This window comes from Balaenoptera acutorostrata, chromosome 14 (assembly GCF_949987535.1).
Source record: "Balaenoptera acutorostrata chromosome 14, mBalAcu1.1, whole genome shotgun sequence".
Lineage (NCBI taxonomy): Eukaryota > Metazoa > Chordata > Mammalia > Artiodactyla > Balaenopteridae > Balaenoptera > Balaenoptera acutorostrata.
In genome coordinates this window covers 51,348,777-51,369,891 of record NC_080077.1, presented here as the reverse complement: position 1 = coordinate 51,369,891, position 21,115 = coordinate 51,348,777, and the positions used below count along the sequence as shown (strand labels likewise).

At 43.8% G+C, this 21,115-nt stretch overlaps 1 protein-coding gene across 1 annotated transcript in view; it reads left to right on the top strand.

The window, feature by feature from the left end:
* The window catches only part of LOC103000602 (coiled-coil domain-containing protein 162-like), a 42,815-nt gene extending 23,573 nt beyond the window's left edge, over nt 1–19,242 (top strand). The window contains 11 exon segments of the mRNA XM_057528005.1: nt 3,251–3,400; nt 3,987–4,040; nt 4,683–4,850; nt 6,743–6,838; nt 6,840–6,899; nt 7,146–7,277; nt 9,505–9,714; nt 11,490–11,610; nt 17,158–17,231; nt 17,234–17,287; nt 19,079–19,242. Coding sequence (XP_057383988.1) covers nt 3,251–3,400; nt 3,987–4,040; nt 4,683–4,850; nt 6,743–6,838; nt 6,840–6,899; nt 7,146–7,277; nt 9,505–9,714; nt 11,490–11,610; nt 17,158–17,231; nt 17,234–17,287; nt 19,079–19,204 — 1,245 coding nt within the window. The 3' untranslated portion in view covers nt 19,205–19,242.
* Nucleotides 19,243–21,115: the final 1,873 nt, after the last annotated feature.

Sequence of the window (21,115 nt, the reverse complement as noted above, 5' to 3'; positions counted from 1 at the left end):
AGACCCAACACAGCCATAAATAAATAAATAAATAAAATTAAAAAAAAAAAAAAAAGAACCCTCCTCGAAATGGAGTGATTTAAAAAAAAAAAAAAACAGTTTAAGTGTGTAGATTTATAAAAAAAAAAAAAAAAAAAATAGCATGCTGGCTAAGAGAGGATGGCAGAGGGCCACGGTGGTTCAAGTCTGCATTTCTGTTTGTTTGGGATCCTATATCTGCAGTGGCTATGGAGGCATTAGTTTGAGAAGCGTTTGCCCTGTGGAGGCCATGCTGGCATGCTCAAGTTTGGGCACTGCTGTCCAGGACAGAGAGGGGTGAGTCACTGTGGCTGACTCCAAGCACTGGGCCCGGCCCACCTGGATGAGGTCACCGGCCACACCTTGATGGCCCCAGATGTGGTCTCATGACTTCTCAAGGCTTCAGGCTTTCAACGCACTCAGTCTGGGAAGTGCTGTCTTTGTCAATACTAATTCACGTAGCCTTGGCCCTTTCACCATAAAGAAGTCAAGGTCCAGGGGATGGAATCTTGGTGCCCTTTGTCTTGGTGTCAGCAGCTGACTCTGGCTGTCCTACTGCTCACTTTCCAGGACCAGGATGGATTGCCCTCACCCATCTCCTCTGAGGGAACCCCTTGAGGAGGCCCTGGAGAGTGAGGGTGGGAGGCTGAGCGCCTCCCCTGACTGCCTGGCTCCTGCTCATAAAATCCCCCATGAGCAGAAGTTTCATCTACTGTTTCCACTATGCATGTCTTGAGTGCATCCTGCCAAGCTGCTATAGTTGATAACCTTTACCAAAGCTTTACTATTTTGTAATTAGTATATACATTTTATTTAGACATATATTTTTATATATAATTATTTTAATTATATATACATTTTATGATTATATTAGAAAATAGAAATACGATGTATTAGAAAATACACTCATAATCTTACCCTCATTGATAGCCACTATTATTATTTTGGTGTCTTTCCTTCCAAATTTTATTTATAACTTTTAAAAATTCATGCACTTTTTTAACAAAATAAGATTATTCTATATGCCTTTTTGTTGTAGTGTACTTTTTTCACTAGACTATATGTTTTTTGGGGTTTTTTTATACTTTTTTTAAAAAATTAATTAATTTATTTATTTTTGGCTGTGTTGGGTCTTCGTTTCTGTGTGAGGGCTTTCTCTAGTTGTGGCAAGCGGGGGCCACTCTTCATCGCTGTGTGCGGGCCTCTCACTATCGCGGCCTCTCTTGTTGCGGAGCACAGGCTCCAGACGCGCAGGCTCAGTAATTGCGGCTCACGGGCCTAGTTGCTCCGTGGCATGTGGGATCTTCCCAGACCAGGGCTCAAACCCGTGTCCCCTACATTGGCAGGCAGATTCTCAACCACTGCGCCACCAGGGAAGCCCCTTAGACTATATGTTATAAACATGTTTCCTTGTCAATAAACATACATCCACAGCACAATTTTTGGTGGCTGTTTAGTGTTTCATCATACAGATGAATGAGACGTATTCAACCTGTTTTCCATTATTAAGTACCTTAGATTGTTTCCATTTTTCTTTTCTATTGGAAGAGCTACTATAAAGAACATCTGTTAACATATATGTTTGTGTATAACTTTTATTATTCTCTAAAAATAAATTCCTGGAAGAGGAGTTACTGGATCAAAGAGCATGAATATTTTAAAATCCTTTCACAGCTACTGCTAGTCTGCCCTCCAAAGTACCACACTGATCTCTCCTCCTGTCAGCAGTGGTGAGCAAGCCACTTTCCTCACTCCGTCAGTACTGGGTTTTTATCACTGTTTGCCATCTCCGCTAGTTTGCCTCACCTGGCAAAGCGTGTCTGGGCCCTCTCTGGAGGTCAGTGGCACAGAGGTTGCACTGATAGGACAGTGTCACCAGGACAATCAAATCAGAACCAGGGGAATCACCCCAGGTTGGAAGGAGAACCTAGTTTCTGCAGCAAACTTCCAGCGAGCCTAGAGCCGTCCAGACCCTGGAAGTGTCACAGCTAAAGCTCATCAAGTGAGCAGGCTGAATCTTGGAGTGGGCCCCATAAGACTGCCAGATACACACACAAACACACTCACTGATACACGCTGAGGGACACATACAGACATATAGAGACCTATACAAACACTCACAGATAGAGACATACACAGAGAGGTACAGACACACAGAGAACCACACATGGACATGCATTTATGAATATAGACACACACACACACACAAATACACACAGACACACTCGCTGATATAGACACACAGAGACACGCAAGCACTCCCATGGACATGCAGGTCCTAGTCAGGTAGATCTGCCCTACCTTCCACATATTAGCTCCCATTTCTCTTGGAGTCTAAACCTATGTCTACCTTGGAGGGGTGGACTTTTCCTCTGTTCCTTAATGACCACCTCTTCAAAAAGGGTGCCCAGCCACCTAGAGAAAGGGAGGGAATGGGACTGCCTAGAGAGTGAGAACTGTGGCCCTTTGACCAAGGCAGGAAGTGCCCCTGTCAGATGCCCCACTTCAGAGGCCCCTCTGGCTCTGCTCCAGCCCCACGCTTCCCCACAGGAAATCCCCACGGCCAAGGGGACGTGCCCACTCCAATCCCTGGCCTTCCTTCTGGACCATGCTCCAGATACCTGGGCACTGGAATTCCTGGCCCTTCCCCAGATCATCCTCCCCAGAGAGAGAATGGGCCTCACCACCCGTGAGCAACCCTGGCCTGTGGGGTAGACAAGGACAGCTGTGCAGGGGTGTGGACAGCTGGGGTGTCTGCTTATATGCATGCAAGCCCCCCTCCCACCCGTGTGATGTGAGGTCAAAGGGAGGAAGCGAAGGGGGTCAAACTGTAAACTATGGGCTGGGGACTAGCTCTCCCTGACCATATCTCAGCATAGAACTCAGAGTAGTCCAAGGATGATAAAAATCAAACCTGGCCTCCCGAGTCCCTTTGAAGGTCTGTTTTCCAAAGTAGGAGAATTAAACCTTTTCATTTTAATAGTTTGATTTATAACCTTTAAATATTTAGAACACTTAGACACGTGGAACGTGGGCCTCCATTTGTACTCTTGTCCCTGGCCCTGCAAATGTTAAGAGCAGACCTGAAAGAGAGACTTTCAAGGCTATAGAGCTGATGTTTTTCCATGGAGGAGAAATGGAAGTGGGTCTGTGAGCCAAGGTAACATGTGCCATGAGCTCTGGTGTGGTGGGGCTGCCTGGGGGAGCTGCTATGAATGATGCCCCTTTTCAGATCACTTTCAGGAAAGACCACCTCGAGGCCTGCCTCCTTTCCCTGGGTTGTGACATGATGGCCAGAGAACGCAGCAACTTCGAGAACTACTCCATGTGTTACAAGCATGTATTGGAGCATGCTAGGCAGAAGCTCTGCCAGAAAGAGCAAGTATGTTCCCAGACAGAAGTGCATTGGGGAAGGTGTGGGCAGGGAGGCCCAGGAATCACTCCAAAGAGGAAATAAAACACGGTGCAGGGAGGTGTTCTTATGCAAGAATTGAGGGTAGATGGTCCTCTCCAAGGTTTTCTTCTCATTGGCTCATTTCCTTGGGCTCTGGTCTTCTCAGCTGGGAAGGTGATGGCCCCAGCAACACTGGGTTGTATGCTTTGGAGGGGTCTAGTGGGGAATATAAGAGGTAAGCAGTAAGGCAGCTGGTCCCCAGGGGAAGATCCATAGCTGACCTTCCCACCCTCAGCAAGCACAAGGGACTTTGTGCTGTTCCTGGTTCAGCAAAGAAGCTAGGATCCTTGAATAAACTCTGTCTTTAGGATGCACATCATGGGTCTCACTGATGAGACTTCCTTAAAATGAGATCCCGTCCTAAAGTGCAGTGGGGCAATAAGCACAGTCCTGGCTCCAGGTGGAGCCCGAGGATCTCAAAAAGAAGCATGAATAACACAGATAAGAGCTGTCTGGAGCGTGGTGCACTGAATAAATGTTTGAGTTTGGCTGTGCACTGCTTTCTCCTCTTTAGGAATTAGACATTATACGAAGAGGTCAGAGTCCACCTGAAGACAAGGCTGGTCAGGTAGGTCAGTTATTACTAAAAAAGCTCTCCATTTCTCAAATCCACAATCTCAGCAGTAGTCAGACATGGGACATCCTGGTGTCATTTTCTTGTGCCCCTTCCTATAGAAATCCCATCAATGACTGGTCCACTGCAGAGACATCCAAGGAGTGTGCCTGTACTTTTTAAGCAATGAGGGCTTTTTTTTTTCTTAGTTTTTTGGTGACTTTTGTTATTTTTTATTGCTTTGTTTTTTCTTTTTGTTGTTTTTTTTGGGGGGGGGTGTTTGTTTTCTTTTGAGGCCAATGTGCCTTCTGAGGAGGTGGTATATAGGCTAAGATGTCATGGGGAGGCCAGTTTGGAAATGGAAGCCAAGAGAGTTGAAGTATTTTCTCCAAAGTACTTAAGTAGCATCTCTTCTGGGTTCATTCATTCAGCAGCCATTTATCGAGCACCTACTATGTGTCTGGAACTGTTCTGGGACCCTTAAGCCAACTTTAGCTTCTTCTGCCCATACTTGCACAACAGGATATTCACCTTCTTCATTAAGTTCAAAGTAGAATACCAATTCAACATTGATATATTTATACAAAGGACTCTTTTTGCAGTGGCCATGTGGAATTCCTGAATTATTTTCCATTAAAAAAAAATTTCTGCTACTAGATTGCAGAGCTCAGTCACAATGTGATCATGGAAGTCACTGCTCTGAGAGCTCGACTCACGGATTTGGAGGAGGAGACTCTGAATCTCAAAAAGCAAATTCAAAAAGAAGTCCCAGAAGAATATGAAGCATTAGTTCAAGCTTTGTTTGTGACATGTTTGCACATCACAGTAAGTGACCTGGGTCGGATGTCTGGGCAGTCCTATGGGGACCCGGGTGTACCTGACCCCCGCGGTGGCTGTACAGAGAGATCAATAACAGAGTGGGCTTTGTGACAACAAGAGATTGTTAGGCCCACGAATTCTCCAGCTCCAGGCTTTCACTGCAGAGAGTGAGTCAGCAATGAGTGGTCATTATTTTCCCAAAAGAGACACTGAATTTTAAATAAGTTAGATATTTGCAGTTTTCCTCACTCTACTGCCGTGTTGCCATCTGATTGCTGTTGAGGGAAGGGGGAGTTTCTTCTCCAAAACCCCAACAGTTTATGTCACTGTTTTGTCTATTGAATGACCATCCAAAACAGGAGAGCACAGTGCCCTGGGCCAGGCCAAACCCCAGTGTAGGTAGCAACAGCCGCCTCCTGGAAGTTCACTGGGCAGATTCAGAATCTGAATCAGCTTTCAGAGATTTTACAACCTTCAAAATGCCCACCAGCCTTTCTCTCACATCTGGTGTGAGGGAGCTGCTGACCTGTCAGTAAAGGTCCACCCAGCAGAGGAGTGAGGGCGTTCCCATGTGCCCACAGCACTGTGGAAGCCTGTCACTGTCTTATGATGTCTGAGCAGCTGTAAGATGGAGACCCATGCCTAAAGTGGGCTATTGTGGAGCCTGGTCCCCCAGTCCTACAAGTGAGAATTTCAGTACAAACCTACCACCCCCAAGTCCATGGCTTCCCCCAAACCTGCCCCCTTCTCTGCTATTAGATGTTCCCCAGAGCCAGCCCCAACTGGGTCCTTCCCTTACTCCCTTCCCCCAGAGGATTCCAGGGTGGTCCCTGGAGTTGGTCCATTGAGAGGAGTTTCCACTGATGCTCTGCCTTGGTCTGGTTATTCCAGAGAGGACTGGACCTTTCTCCTTACTGTGAAGTGTCCACAAAACACAAATGCTTACAAATATTAAGGTATCCAAACCAACATGCATTGGGCCTGGTGCTGCAGGAGAGAGGTGAGCAGACAGTGAAATCTAGAACTTACTAAGCCATCTTTCGGGTGTGAAATTGTTGAAAAATTTCTTAGGTTCTTTTTAGCTTCTGCCAGATTCCTAGACAAAAAGGAAATTCTCCACTTCTCACAGGCTCAGTTAGTTCCACAAGCCCCTGAAGGTAGGGAATTGCTGTTTTACCCCAGGGTCCCAAGAAGATGGTGAAGCTTTTGCTGTGTGGCCAGTATCCAGGCTTCCTGCTCTGGCTCCCCGGCACTAACCTCCTGTTTCCTCTCCCGGGAAGTGGTTCAGAGGTGAAAGGATATCCCACAGTCACCCCTCACCCAAGGATGCTGGGTCTCCAAGTTGTACTTACCAATGAGCAAGCTATTTCACCATAAGCTGTTAGCCATAGCCATTCAGAATGGGCTGTTTCACAATGAGATTTCTGTTGGAGCCTAAAGAGGAAGGCAGCCAGCTTGATTCCTTCCTCTAATTTATCTGTTTTTAACGGAGTTCCTTGTTAGTGGCTCATGGACAGTGTCTTACCTGGTCAGGTTCTGCTGAGCCAACCTGATAGCAAAAATCCCTAGGTTCAAATTCCCAAGTAACCTTTTGTGTATGGGGGGGGGTGGGGCTGGGGGGCGGTTTGGTTTTCCACCTGTGACCTCCCATTCTTCTACCGGCTCAGCTTGTCTTGGTGTCTGACAACCACAGGCTCTGAGATGTGCAGGTGATGAAGCCCTGCGGGTTGAAGACAACACTAAAGGGGCCACTAGTGAGGCTTCCAGACAATACCCGATGGAGTAATTGTCTGGGTGGATGTTGTTTTGATGTGATATCATTTCTGAAAGTTGGGTTTTAGGGGGCAAAGTGACTCTTCCTCAATTGACCTTCCTGAACTTGAGCCTGCAATTTGCAGGAGAAGCTGGAGGAGAATCAGCTTAATTTGATCCAGAAAGTGTGTGAGCTCATCGGTGAAGTAAGAACAGAAGGGATTGACAATACGAAAGAAAGGCCTAAAGAAGAAATGGGGCTCCGCCAGACCTGACGAAGAAATGAAAGAAAATCCAGCCATAGTATGTGATCTCACTTTGAGTGGGGTATCAGCATTTCATCCTAGCGTCTGACCTCGCTGCTCACTCTGTTTGCATTCCTGTCCTGTTTCCCTGAGAAATCCTTGTGTCAGGCATTTAAAAAGGGCACTGGGTCTCACTGCACAATTGTCTCATCTTCTGGAAGGCATGTTTCTGATGTCCGGATTCATGTCCTTCCTGAGAAAAGTGCTGGGGGCAGCCTTTTCTGAAAGTGAGCCTTCTAAGCAGGAGCAGCTGCTGGCCGTGGAGCAGGACAACTGCAGCCTGGCCGCCCTGGTGCGCAAAATGAGGAGCCTGGGCCACTGGAGGCTGGCGGTGCAGCAGGCGCACTTCCGGGGCCAGCTGAGCAGGGCTGAGAAGGTGAGAGCGCTGGGGGAGGGAGGCCCGGCCCAGCAGGGGGAGGGGGTGGCACTGGCCTCCTCGGCTGCAGCTGCTGTGCTGGTGTCAGGTAGCAAGTTTTCCTGGGAACAGGCAATATCAGAGCCTGGGAGAAATAGGAAAGAGCCAGAAGCAAATGGCAAAGAAGCAAATGAGAGAACAGATCAGAGAGTTTAGCACAAGGGAAGGGAAAAGATGGAGCTGGCAAGCTTTGTCAAAACACTGCATATCCTTGAGTTTCAAGCATATTATCTGAGGGAAATGAAGTAACAATAAGTGGAAAATCTGCTTTAAGGAAAATTGAAACCAAAGCACATATCAGTAGTGGTTTGGAAACATTTACTTACTGTTTCCGAAAGTCTTTATTTACTCTGATCTGTCACACTATTCTTAATTGAAATCAAGGAGGCAGTGGCCAGCAGGAGCTCTGTTCTACCAGAAATTTTAAAGAACGATGGATGATGAAGTGGTTTAGAGACTGCTTGGGAAGCTGAAAATACAGAAAGGAAACTTATATCCTACCTTACTGTGTTTGGGATGTTCACAGGAAGCTATGCAAAGTAAAAAAGAGTGAACATCAAACTAATGGCAAAACAAGAAGTGGTTTTATTTTGTCAATAGCCATTGGCTCTAAGGCAGGCCCTGGCCAAGGCTCAGGCAGACAACGTGAGGATATGCAAGCAGCAGGAGAGCCAGGTGTCTGAGCTCAGAACCCCTCTTCCTCCCTCTCTTTGAACACGCTCTGGCGACCAGACGTGGCACTGAGTTGCCTGTAGCAGTCACCAGAGGAACACAGTGTGAAGCCAAGCAGACGGCACTACCGGTGAAAGATGGCCCGGACCCTGGCTTCCCTTCTGCCTTCTTTCCAGCCCAGAAACCAGGGGCAGTGGCCAAAAGGCTTTTGTTCTTATTCATATTTGGCTAAGATGGTGAAATATAGCTCATAACTAAGAGTGTTCTGTGTGTTTCTCTGAGGATCTTTTTACCCAGAGGGCATCTTGGGGTCTGGGTCTCTGCCTCTAACACATTCCTTTCACGCTCCAAGCATGTTTTCCATGAGTGTGGCCCAGCCATCAGCATTATGCCCCAAGCAGAGAGTCTTGGTTCCTTTCCTGATGACCCACACTAAGTCTTTTTTTAAAAAATTTTTTTATTTAATTTATTTTTGGCTGTGTTGGGTCTTCGTTTCTGTGCAAGGGCTTTCTCTAGTTGCGGCAAGCGGGGGCCACCCACTCTTCATCACGGTACGCGGGCCTCTCACTATCGCGGCCTCTCGTTGCAGAGCACAGGCTCCAGACGCGCAGGCTCAGTAGTTGTGGCTCACGGGCCCAGTTGCTCCGCAGCATGTGGGATCTTCCCAGACCAGGGCTCGAACCCGTGTCCCCTGCATTGGCAGGCAGATTCTCAACCACTGCGCCACCAGGGAAGCCCAACACACTAAGTCTTAATTTCAGAAGTTACTGCTGCTCTATAGGGACTGGCACCAAAATAAAGGCTTTTTAAGTTTAAGCTCTTAATAACCGTGCCAACCCTCTGAGCATGAATGAAACAGAGACCCTAGGTTTAGAGAGAGAACAGCTGAGTTTAAATAACAGCCTGGGAAAGCTGGGCATATTTTAAAACATAAAATATAATTTGTTCCTTTTGGACCCTAATTCCTCCATTATTGTGTGCCAGTGAGTTATGATGTATAATTATATAAAGTCACCTTACAAATATTAATCATCATTATTAATATTATAATTAAGGATCGACCTTCTAGTGACTGTTGATTAGAAAAATTTCAGAACAGAACCAATTATTACTACTCTTTTCCTTTTCCAACCATCTGGAATCTGGCTTCCCCAGGGCTATTTTGGAAGTCGAAACAGAGACAAGATTAGCACCTCCCTTCCCCACTCACTGTACGTATTGCATCACCCCGTCTCTCCAGGTTCAGCCCTTCCATTGCTATTGCGTGATAAAGGCGCAGTGACAGGGCAAATGTAGTTTGTGGTAGATATGACTATTTGGTCTTGCTACTGGCTGGCACAGGACAGGATAGAGCAGCTGGGCTGTGGTACCCTGAGCCCAAGAATACTTCACACAGTTCTGCCCCTGGGCACTAATGGAGGGGACAGTTGTGTTGGCCAACCTCTCATCCCCTGCCCTCTGCTGAGAAGAAAGACTCTGTGCCTTTCTTGTTTCCTTTGGCCTTTTCCTGCCATAGGCGCAATTGCTGAAAGAATTAGAACGCAGAGTGACCCAGGAAGCTCTCCACCAGCAGCAGCTGGATTTAATGAAAACCTCCAGCATGGAGAAGCTTTTGGAGGATGTGGAGCAAAAGGAACAGCACCTGCAGCTCCTTACTGAAGAAGCCAAGAGGGCTTCTAAACTGGGCCAGCTCCAGCAGAAGAAAATTCAGAGAGAACTCCGACAGGTAACTCCAGTGAGAGGTAGTAAATCAGGGTGTACCAGCCACAGCTGTTTCATTCTTCCCCTGTCTTTTCCATGCCTCCACAGCGGTGTTCCTCACCTTTGTCACTCCCAGGAACAGCAGGGAAATGGAAATATCTATACCTGGGTGATTGTTCAGGCTGCTTGTGACGAAAGATGATGGCTTGACGGCCATGAGGCCCAGAATCTTGGCATCTTTGTAAGCTACTTGAAAAACATATTTCTACCTGGCTCTAATCTTTGAACTAGGAGGGATCTTTTGGAAAATCCCGACGAGTAATCTGGAAAAGCAGCAAGTATTATGGAAGCTATTATAAGGGAATTTTATTCATGGTGTTTCTGGAACTGCAGAAATAAAAAAGGAAAGGCAAAGTGGTTTCCAGACCCAATGTGTTCTTCTTAAATATACCCCACAGCAAAAAAAAAAAAAAAAAAAAGGAGGAAATTATATAGTGTACATGCGGACTATTGCAAGTCCCAACAAAGGAGACCACAGAATGAAATTCAACACAAAGGGAAAAAAAAAACAAAAAAACCCCCCAGCACCTTCTGGGGTAGGTGCTTCACACATATTCATTGAATGTATAAGTCAGTTAATTCACCAGAGATATTAGGAAACAGAAATCAGAAGTTTAAATTAAATGATTGGCCAAGTGTTTCAAGTGCTCAAGGAGATCAGTAAGGAGAATTTTACAAAAATAAATGACAAAAAAAGGATAAAAAATGTATCCTCTCACAGTTCAGGAGGCCAGAGTTGAAATCAAGGTGTGGGTCCCTCCAGGAGGCTCTGGCAGGACCTCTTCCATGGCTCTCCTAGCTGCTGGGGACTGCCTGCCGTCCCCCGCGTCCCTCCGCGTGCAGCTACAGCTCTCCAGTCCTGGCCGCCTTCCCTCTGTCTGTCTCTCTCTCTGTGTTTGTACTTGCTTCATTTTTTGTAAGGTCATCAACATTGGATTTAGGGCCCACCCTGTAATCCAGTATGACTTCATCTTAACTTAATCACATCTACAAAGACTCTATTTCTAAATAAAGTCACATTTTGAGGTTCCAGGTGGACACTTTGTGGGGGACACTATTCAACTCATTACACTATTACTTTTTTTTATAATTAAAAACAATTAGGAGATGATAAAAATAAATTAAAAAAGAAAAAATGCCTGTGATCTATGCAGATGAGGCATGCTTTGGACCTAGCGACTCTCTGGCCAGGGGACTCTGGGTAAGGGGTGCAAGGGAGAGCAAACACAAAGTTAGCCTCTGGTTGTGGGCGTTGTGTCAGGCCTGGAGACAGTGCTCAGAGCATTCCCTGCACATGATGAGTTGAACTCAGCATAAGGATCTGGGAGAGAGATCATATCTTTGCTTGAAGCCATCCAGGGGCTCCCACAGGTTCTTGGGGTAGATGCATGGCTTGGCCTACAAGGTGAACTGGTTCCTCCCCCCTCCCCACTTCCCCTCTAATAAAATAAACATAAAAGATATGACTTTTGTGAGTAAACTTCTGGCTATTATAAGGTAATAAAGGGTTCCAAGGGCTGCCTCTGTCCCTCTCTGATTAAGTTCTTGGCCTTCCTGGAGCTCCTGATTTTCAGAAGGCTGAGTTCAGCCTGACCAGGATTTCATGAAGACTTGTATTCCTGGGGTAGCCTGGGACCCACACTCTCCCTAGGAATCCCCCCTAACCCTAACCCCTCACAGTGAACTGACGAAAGTGTGCACCAAGAAGCATCTCTGCTTCCCAAGCACTTTTCCCCTCAGATGAGAAGCCGGCTTGCCCACGAGCATAGCGTGGAGCTGGACGCTTTCCAGTGGGTGGAAGAGCTACAAAGTCAGCTTAATGACACTGAGAGATCCTCCGCCCAGAGGAGCTCACCAGGCGGTAAGGATACCCTTTCTCTCTCTAAGCTCTCAGGGTCCAGGGTCGGGATTGAAGGAGGGCCCCAGGGACTAATGATAACAAACCAGCGGTTATTGAGTGGGTGCTCTATGTTTGTTGAATGAATGAATAAACCTTCATCCTCAATTGCAGTCAGAACTTTCTACTTCAGTCCACTTTGGAGTACTGATAGGCTATACTAAAAAGTTTCAATCATAAAAACTGGTTCCAGTTGAAATATGTCACCTAAAGAACATTGTGTAGTTCACTAGATTTTGAAGCATCTTAACACCTTGGTCCTATAGAGGAGTAGAATTTGCCACCCTTATGTCCCTCTTTGGCATATTGTTTTAAGCTGGTTATTTTTGAGAAAAAGCAGACATCGGAAAGAAGTTGCCCTTTTGTAAAAAATGTTTACGGTTGTAAGGGTGTTTCCCTCTTCAGTACGAGGAAGAGGAGGATGACCAAATCTCTAGAAATTTATCTATGGAAAAGACAAATCTGTGTAACAGTCTTACCCTTGTTTATTGTGCTTTTCCTGGTAACCTCCCATAGCTGACTTTCCCCCATCCTCATTATCCTCTTCTGTCTTTAGCTGAGGATGGTATTTAAGTTGAGAGCTTCAGTAACGTTGGCAAGTAACTCAGTTTTCCTCAGTCTCTCCCGTGTATACATGTTATTAAACTTTTGTCTGATTTTCTCCTGTTAATCAATCTCATGTCAATTCAATTCTTAGACCAGCCAGAAGAACCTAGAAGGGTAGAGGAAAATTTCTTCCTCCCCAATAGGATGTTAATGACCACATTTCTCAGATGTTATTCATAAAGTACATCATGATTCTTGGGTCCTAGGGGCTTGAGGAGTATTATGGAAATGGCAATCAAAACAGCACTCTGGACAATGCAGCTAGCAAATAGCAATGGAACAGAGGCCAGACCCCGGGATGTCTCTAAACTAACTTCTTCCCCTATAAGATGAGGACTAAATAAATTCCAAGTTCTCTTCTAGATCTACCAAAAATATTACCCAATCAGTAGCCACGATCAGCCTATTGTTAAGCTCAGCCAAGCTCCTCCTTTCTGTTCCATAGCATAGCTGGTGGTTGAGGGTATGGACTTCGGGGTAAGACAGCCAAGGTTCAAATCCTTCCTCTGTCACTACTAGCTGTGTGACCTTGGACAGGTTAATTCACCTCTCTGAAAAATACCCACCTCAAAGGTGTATTCTGAGGACTCTATGAAACAATGTGTGTCTGCCACAGAGTGTAGTAGCACTAGGTCATTGTGCAAATGTTGGCTATTACACTTTCATATATGTGTGTCCTCCTTTATGTGTTTCCTTTTGGCTACTTACAGTGTGAATGATGTAAGAAAACAGTCTGTCAGAAGCAGAAAGATTATTTTCAAAGGTCAAGATAGTTTGGGTTTTCTAAGAACAAGGCTGGGCTTGTTGGTAAAGCCCAAGGGTGCTCCTGCCTGCCAGTGCCTGCTGCCTGGGCACTGACTGCAGGGCTGGCGTCCCCCACCCCAGCCCAGGTCCAGAGAGGAAGCATATCAAGAGCGCCCAAGGGCCCTATTTTGACCACCCACCCTGAGTGGTTCTGTACTTGCACTCTCCTCTCCACCCTCCCTGGGGTTTTCTGTTTCTCCCTTTCCCCTTTGCCTCCAGCCCAGCCAAGCATCTTTTAAATTCCTTTCCGAGTTAACATGTCCTCTCAAACTGCCATCTGTGTCCTCTAAGACCTGCACATTTACAGAGAAGGACCAGAGTGGGGCAGGAGGCAGGTGGGGAGAACCCTAATTCCCAGGATTGGGGACACGGCAGGAGTAAAAGAGAAGCCTCTCTTTCAGGAAGCAGAGGTAGAAGTTACTCCCAAGTCTCAGCCCCCATCTGTCCCCTTCTGCAGTGACGGGAGGCGGTTTGCTTAGGACTTTCTACATGTTGTCTACTGAAGAAAAATGCACAACCTAAAAGCTGCAAGTTAAGTTTTATTTGGGGAGCTTACTAAGGACTGTAGCCCAGGAGACAGCCTCTCAGATAGCTCTGAGGAACTGCTCTGAAGAGGTAGAGAAGGATCCAGGATATAGAGGAGTTTTGCTGAAAAACAAACCATGTAGTTGAACATCATAAGATTACTGCTAATCACAAAAAAAAACAAGTTAATGATTTTCGTGCTTTTCTATGTATGGGAAGATGCAAGAGTCTGGGCTCACTGAAATTATTCCCTAGATATGCATCTTAACCATCTAGGGCCAGCTTCCAGAGCACAGAATGTTTCCTGTTTTTCTCCATCCTAAATTCCCCTCAGGACACACTGAGGGGCGTAGGACTGCAGTAGCTGATGGCTTGATGGCAGGCAACATTCTTCATTTACTGGAATGGCAGGCAACATTCTTCATTTACTGGAATGGCAGGCAACATTCCCTTTCCACAGTGTAGATTCATCAGAGATCATACCTGTCTAAATTTAGTACCAAGCACTGCAAGAGGAGAGCCAGATATTACCTATACTATTGGTGCTAAAAGGTAAAAGTCAGCCATTACCACTCCTTTCTCAGATGTCTAGCCAGAAGCGTGAGGTGCCCCAGGTCTGTCTCCTTTCTGTAGAGGTGGTCACAGCAGCCTCCCTGCCTCCCAGCAGAAGCAGAATTAAGGGGCAAGTTCTCTTTACTTAGCATTAACATGGATTCCCCTTAGGATCTTGTAACTCCTGAGAAATTACAATTTGTTCTAGTGCAGTTACTCTCAAAATGCTTAAGGAAAAAAATGAAATCAACTGGTTCACAAAACTGAAATGCTCAGAGATGGATTGGCTTAAGCTGGCTTGATGAAGGTTCGTTTTTATTTTTTGAATTTTTATTGATTTACAATGTGTTAGTTTTCTGGTGTACAGCAAGTTCATTCATATATATATATATATATATATATATATATATACACATATATATATATATATATACATATGTGTATATATATATATATTCTTTTTCATATTCTTTTGCATTAGTTTATTACAAGATATTGAATCTTGTTCCCTGTGCTATACAGTAGGACTTCGTTGTTTATCTATTTTATATACAGTAGTTAGTATCTACTAATCTCAAACTCCTAATTTACCCCTTCCCCCCAACCTTTCCCCTTTGGTAACCAGAAATTTGTTTTCTACAACTGTGGGTCTATTTCTGGTTTGTAAAGAAGTTCATTTGTATCATATTTTAGATTCCATATATAAGTGATATCATATTTGTCTTTCTCTGTCTGACTTACTTCACTTAGTATGACAATCTCTAGGTCCATCCACGTTGCTGCAAATGGCTTTATTTCATCCTTTTTAAATAACTGAGTAGTATTTCATTGTGTGTGTGTGTGTGTGTGTGTGTGTGTGTGTGTGTGTATATATATATATATATATATATATATATCTCACATCTTCTTTATCCATTCATCTGTTGATGGACATTTAGGTTGCTTCCACGTCTTCTCTATTGTAAATAGTGCTGCTATGAACGTTGGGGTGCATGTGTCTTTTCAAATTATAGTTTTCTCTGGATATATGCCCAGGAGTGGGATTGCTGGATTATATGGCAACTATTTTTTAGCTTTTTAAGGATCTTCCATACTGTTTTCCATACTGGCTGTACCAATTTACATTCCTACCAACAGTGTAGGAGGGCTCCCTTTTCTCCACACGCTCTCCAGCATTTATTATTTGTAGACTTTTTGATGGTGGCCATTCTGACTGGTGTGAGGTGATACCTCACTGTAGTTTTGATTTGCATTTTTCTAATAATTGGCCATGTTGAGTATCTTTTCATGTGCCTGCTGGCCATCTGTACATCTTCTTTGGAGAAATGTCTATTTAAGTCTTCTGCCCACTTTTTGATTGGGTTAGTTTTTTTGTTATTGAGTTGTATGAGCTGTTTGTACCTTTTGGAAATTAAGCCCTTGTCAATCACATCGTTTACAAATATTTTCTCCCAGTCTGTAGGTTGTCTTTTTGTTTTGTTTATGGTTTCCTTTGCTGTGCAAAAGCTTAAAGTTTGATTAGGTCCCATTTGTTTATTTTTGCTTTTATTTCTATTGCCTTGGGAGTCTGACCTAAGAAAACATTGCTACAATTTATGTCAGAGAATGTTTGGCTATGTTCTCTTCTAGGAGTTTTATGGTGTCATGTCTTATACTTAAGTCTTTAAGCCGTTTTGAGTTTATTTTTGTGTATGGTGTGAGGGAGTGTTCTAATAACTTCACTGATTTACATGTGGCTGCCCAGCTCTCCCACCACTTGCTGAAAAGACTGTCTTTTCTCCATTGTATATTCTTGCCTCCTTTGTCAAAGATTAATTGATCATAGATGTGTGGGTTTATTTCTGGGCTCTCTATTCCATTCCATTGATCCATATGGGCGCGATCAAGGTTTGAACTATTTCTTGAGGACTGATTTCTCTCTGCATCTCTGGGCCCTGAGCAGGCTGGGACCAGGCGGGAAGTGGAGCCCTTGGGAAGCAAGATGGCTGCCACCCCTGTAGCTTCCATCCTCTGTTCAAGCTCGCATGGCAAGAGTGGGGTGTGGAGAGGGGACCGTTAAAAAGAATCGAGCTCTGACTGGGCTGACTCAGGTCATGTGACCAATTTTGAACAAATCACTGAAGCCAGAGACTGAGATGCCTGGTGGGCTTAGGCCCGGCTCACATGTTCTCCCCTGGAGCCAGGGGTAGGGTCAGCTCACTCTCTCCTCCTCTTCACAGCAGCTATTTTATCTTATTTTATTTCACTTATTTTTAATTGAAGTATAGTTGATTTATAATATCATATTAGATTCAGGTGTACAACATAGTGATTCAATATGTTTATAGATTATATTCTATTTAAAGTTATTATAATGCAGCAACTATTTTAAATCTTCCTGGTCTCTTCAGACTTTCAGACACTGTCCTCCTCCCCTATCAGATGGGAACTCCCTCTACTTCTTGTCCCCAGCCTACCTACATCTATACTCAGCTGCTTCTCCTTCCCTCCTGTTAAAATGGAAAAGGTCCCCCCTTTCTTCCTTGGGACAATTGCTGTGAACAGCATCCCATGGGCTTCTGTCTTCTCAGGGGCCTTGAGCTAATCTTTATCTGCTTCCTCTCTACACACTCATATTTCCCACACATCTATCCTTCTGATCTTGTAACCAACAATGACTTGTTGAGCATGTATGTGCCATCATCATAAAATCCACCATAAAATAAAATTAATATCTGACCAGTTGAGCCAGAAATCTTAGAGCTATTCTTCCTCACTCTGTAAATCTAATTAATTACTAAGTCCTATTAATGTGAGTACCTCAGTCTGTCCACTTCTACCCACAGGTCCAAGTAACCCATCATCTCTTTCTCTTTCACTTGGTCATGGACCCTCAGGCAAAAGACTCCATCCAAGTATTGACATCTTCACTCAAAACTGATGAAGCTGGATCAGAGGCCCATTTTAAGCTCTAAAATTTTATGAATTAAATCTAGGCCTGTACATTGTAACCAGAGATACAATTTAACATTTTTCACATTATAGGCCTTATATCCCAGGCTCACTACTCCCTAAGTTCTGCTTCCACATCATCCAGAGACACCCAGCAACACCTTCTAAAAAGACTCACCTCATGGGCAGTAAAATAACAAGAAGGATTCAAAGGCCAAAGACTGTAAGTAATGATAAATTTGATTATGAAACAATGAAAAATGTAAATATGAAATTATGGATTTAGGGTCACTTCAAACTTACATTAAAAAAATTGTGTATCAGGACCTTATCTTAGTGGTTGGGTCTTAGAAAATAAAATTCTGGATTTCTCACAAAGGGAATTTGTCCATGAATTGTTGCTGAATCAGTGTGTTTATGCGGGAAGGAGGGTCTAGGGCTTCCTACTCTGCCATCTTGATGACATCACTCCTCAGTAATAAAATTCTGATGTTGAAACAATTAAGTCCAAAAGCACTTACTCAATTACAATTCAGTAAATGGGTATGAAAGTCAGTACCAACACCTTGCTGTGTTCTGTCTCTGAATTTTTTTTTTGATCATCTACAGTAATTAACTAGCAGCATCAGAGCCTTTATCTGAGTTCCTTGGCAGAGCAGAAATAAAGAATTTCAGAAGTCATCTTAAAACACGTGAGAAATCTACCCTCCAAAGAAATTCTTGGAATACAGATTAGTTTGAAGTATAGCACATATTTGAAGAATTTTTTTTTTAATATTTCAGCTCTTAGCTTATGTAAAACACCATTTGCATCCTCTTCCACTGCCCTCTCTGTACTACTTTAATAAGTATTACACTCTTTGCTCCACTGTTTTTCAGAATCCCCTCCAGAGGTTTATATATCTAATCAACACATTTAAGAATTCCTCCCCTCTTACCTTGAGAAAAATTAAGAGGAAAAAATATAATCATTTTGTCAGAGAAAATATGCCATCCTAAGGCCTCTTTTGAAGCTGATGGTCTAGTTAGTGGACCAAAAGTTTGTTGCAGTATTTCTAGACACACAGTTAAGGCGAGACACACAGAGAGGGAAGAAGCAGGTCAGGAACATACCCAATTGAGATCCTTGACCAAGTAGGGCCACATTATCAATGCCCACCTTTTGCTTGACCCACCAATCTCTGTGCAGTCATCTTTCAGCAAAAGGTGAAGTTCTACTATATGTCTATTTGTTTCTGCAAAGCCCTTTCCAAAAGGAAGCAACATTCTGTTGATTTGTATGGGACCACAAGGGCTTTTAAGATTCACTCCATCCCCATTTCACTCCCCAAAGCAAATGTTCCTGCAGTGGGGCAGGTTGCTGATCACAACTCTTATGGTTGCGAAAGCTGCTAAGTAGCTTAAGTACAGTAGTGGACATCCACTAGGTTTTAGAGATTTACAAGGGTGATGGTCTAAGACTAATTGTTGGCCACATTACCCTACTAAATAAACTCTAATAAATAAGGAAGTGTCTTGTGGGCCCATTGGCTTGCGTACAGTATAGAGACCCCAAGCAAAAAGGCTGAGGTCCAGGAAAGCCACAAAATTAGTTGGGGCCTCTTCAAATCTATCTAAGGTCTGACTTCTTAAATAAGGCCTATGAGACAAGTCAGATAAATACAGATTGAGAGGAGTCTATACATGGCTGAGATATAAGAACACCAATGATTTTCTTTTAAAAAGTAGCACTGCACTAACACAAATGATAAAATATTAAAGAATTTATTGATTACTCCAAATATGGAATATCTTTCCTTCCTTAGCTGGAAAAGGCTTTCCATTGATGGATTCATTCCTGACCCTTTATAACAAGAGGCAAAATATGTACAAGAAGGCACACTAAATGGCCTAACCCAGACTGAACCAATGACCTTGGTCTCATTAACAACAGTGACTTGTAATGATGCTATAACAAGAATTATTCACCATCTTTTTTAAAGGCTCCAGTATCTACTTAATATTTATATTGCAGGTACCTATTAAACACAAGAAAAGAATTGACCATGTCTTCCTACCCAATGTGGCAGAAAATGTTCAACTTTCAGCTTTTCAAGTTAAGATGGCTCCATCCAGAATCCCATTCAGACCTGACTGGTAATCATATATCCTTTTTCCAAGTTTTATTTCTATGAGCATTTGAATGAATAAAAATGATTCTAAATTCCATTAAGCCTTTTATCTAAATTTTACTATCTGTATTGTGAAGATAGCATGGAAGGACTGAGATGACTACATGTTGTTGTCCCAGACGAAGTAGGGTTTGGCCCTAAATTTTAAAACATAAGAGCTGATTTGCGTTTCTACAACCTAGGCCTTGCCTCTGGTCAACGAGCAGCCTCTTAATATGGTTTCTAGAGTTACTGATTAGGTGAGAGAGCCAGGAGAGAGGGCATTGCTACCAGACAGTATTTACTAACAAGTGAAAAACCAGGACAGAGATTAATCCAAAGAAACGTCAAAGCACTTATTTCTGCTTGTTTCACTTAAGAACACCATTCTCTATTAACAGTCTTTTTATTCTTCCTATAAATGGCAAGACCCTCTTCAGACTTTTGTGAAGTCCTAATCCAAGTCTTTTTGTTCAGACAGGAAATTTTATCTTGGGTAAAGGAATAAATAAATAGATGAATGGAACAGAAGAGACAAGAGAAACATATTTACATACATAAATTTATATATGATACATGTAGCTTTTCAAATTAAGGAAAAGGTTGGGTCTATTTGAATTAGATTAAATCATCACCTTACACTATACACAATGAATGCCAAATGGATTAAATATCTACATGCACACACACATGCATATGCACAGACATACAAACTTATTTCTGAAATAGGACATAAAAAACAAAAGGAAGATTGATGACTTTGACATCAAAACTAAAAATTCAACATGATATGACCAGGTATGATACCACTTACGATTTATGACCTTTCAGCTCCAAATTCATCCTTCACTGTCTTCTATGAAATAATGAATCTGGACCCTGTAAACATTTCTTCTTTGCCACCTGGCAAGATGTTAAGCTTTTTCAGTAGAGGGTGCTGGAGGGACCCTGGAGAAGGAAGAAGGGTTTCTCTTCCAGGTTATGGGGTCCTCCTCTAGGCAGGCTCCTGCAGTATGCATGGCTTCTGCAGCACCAGGTTCCTGTAGCACATGCAGCTTCTGCAATGCCCAACTCCAGTGGTGCATGCAATTCCCTGGTGGAGTGCCACTGGCATGGCACCTCCTATGAAGGGGCTTCTCCTGCCCCAGCACCCCTTTGGATGCTTCACAGCCTCAGTGAACTTCTCTGCCATTCAGCCTTGGCCACACCCTCTCCCATGAGGTCTGGATGTCAGCCCAGGAGGGTAGTGGCGGCTCCCTGTATCTGATATTCCTATATTCTTTAGAACTCTCTTTATTGCTTACCAGCCAATCCTCCCATTACTTCAATCCCTTGTTAAATAATTCTTTATATTAAACTTTCCCTGTTTGATTTCCATGTGATTTCTGCCACCTAAATGGCCCACGACCAATATAGAACAGATACCAGTAACGGAGTTGTCCTAGGAGACAGACCCACAAAGATGGGATTTGGGGATTTGTTTGGTTACATCCTTGGGCTTGAACACAATGCTGAGCTCCTTGCTAAGGGGAAGTGGAAGCCTGTGTGTAATCCTTTGCATGCAGTGGAATGACAATTAACCAAGCTACCACCTGTCGTAGACTGTGATGAAGTACCTGCTGAAGCACTACCTTGGGAACCTAAAGTGCTCCTACATTGACTCTCATGGCAGTAATGATGACCATAAAGACTGTGGTGTGGGATGGAGTTTTTTTTTTTTTTTTTAATTTATTTATTTATTTTTGGCTGTGTTGGGTCTTCATTTCTGTGCAAGGGCTTTCTCTAGTTGTGGCAAGCGGGGGCCACTCTTCATCGCAGTGCGCGGGCCTCTCACTATCGTGGCCTCTCTTGTTGCGGAGCACAGGCTCCAGACGCGCAGGCTCAGTAGTTGTGGCTCACGG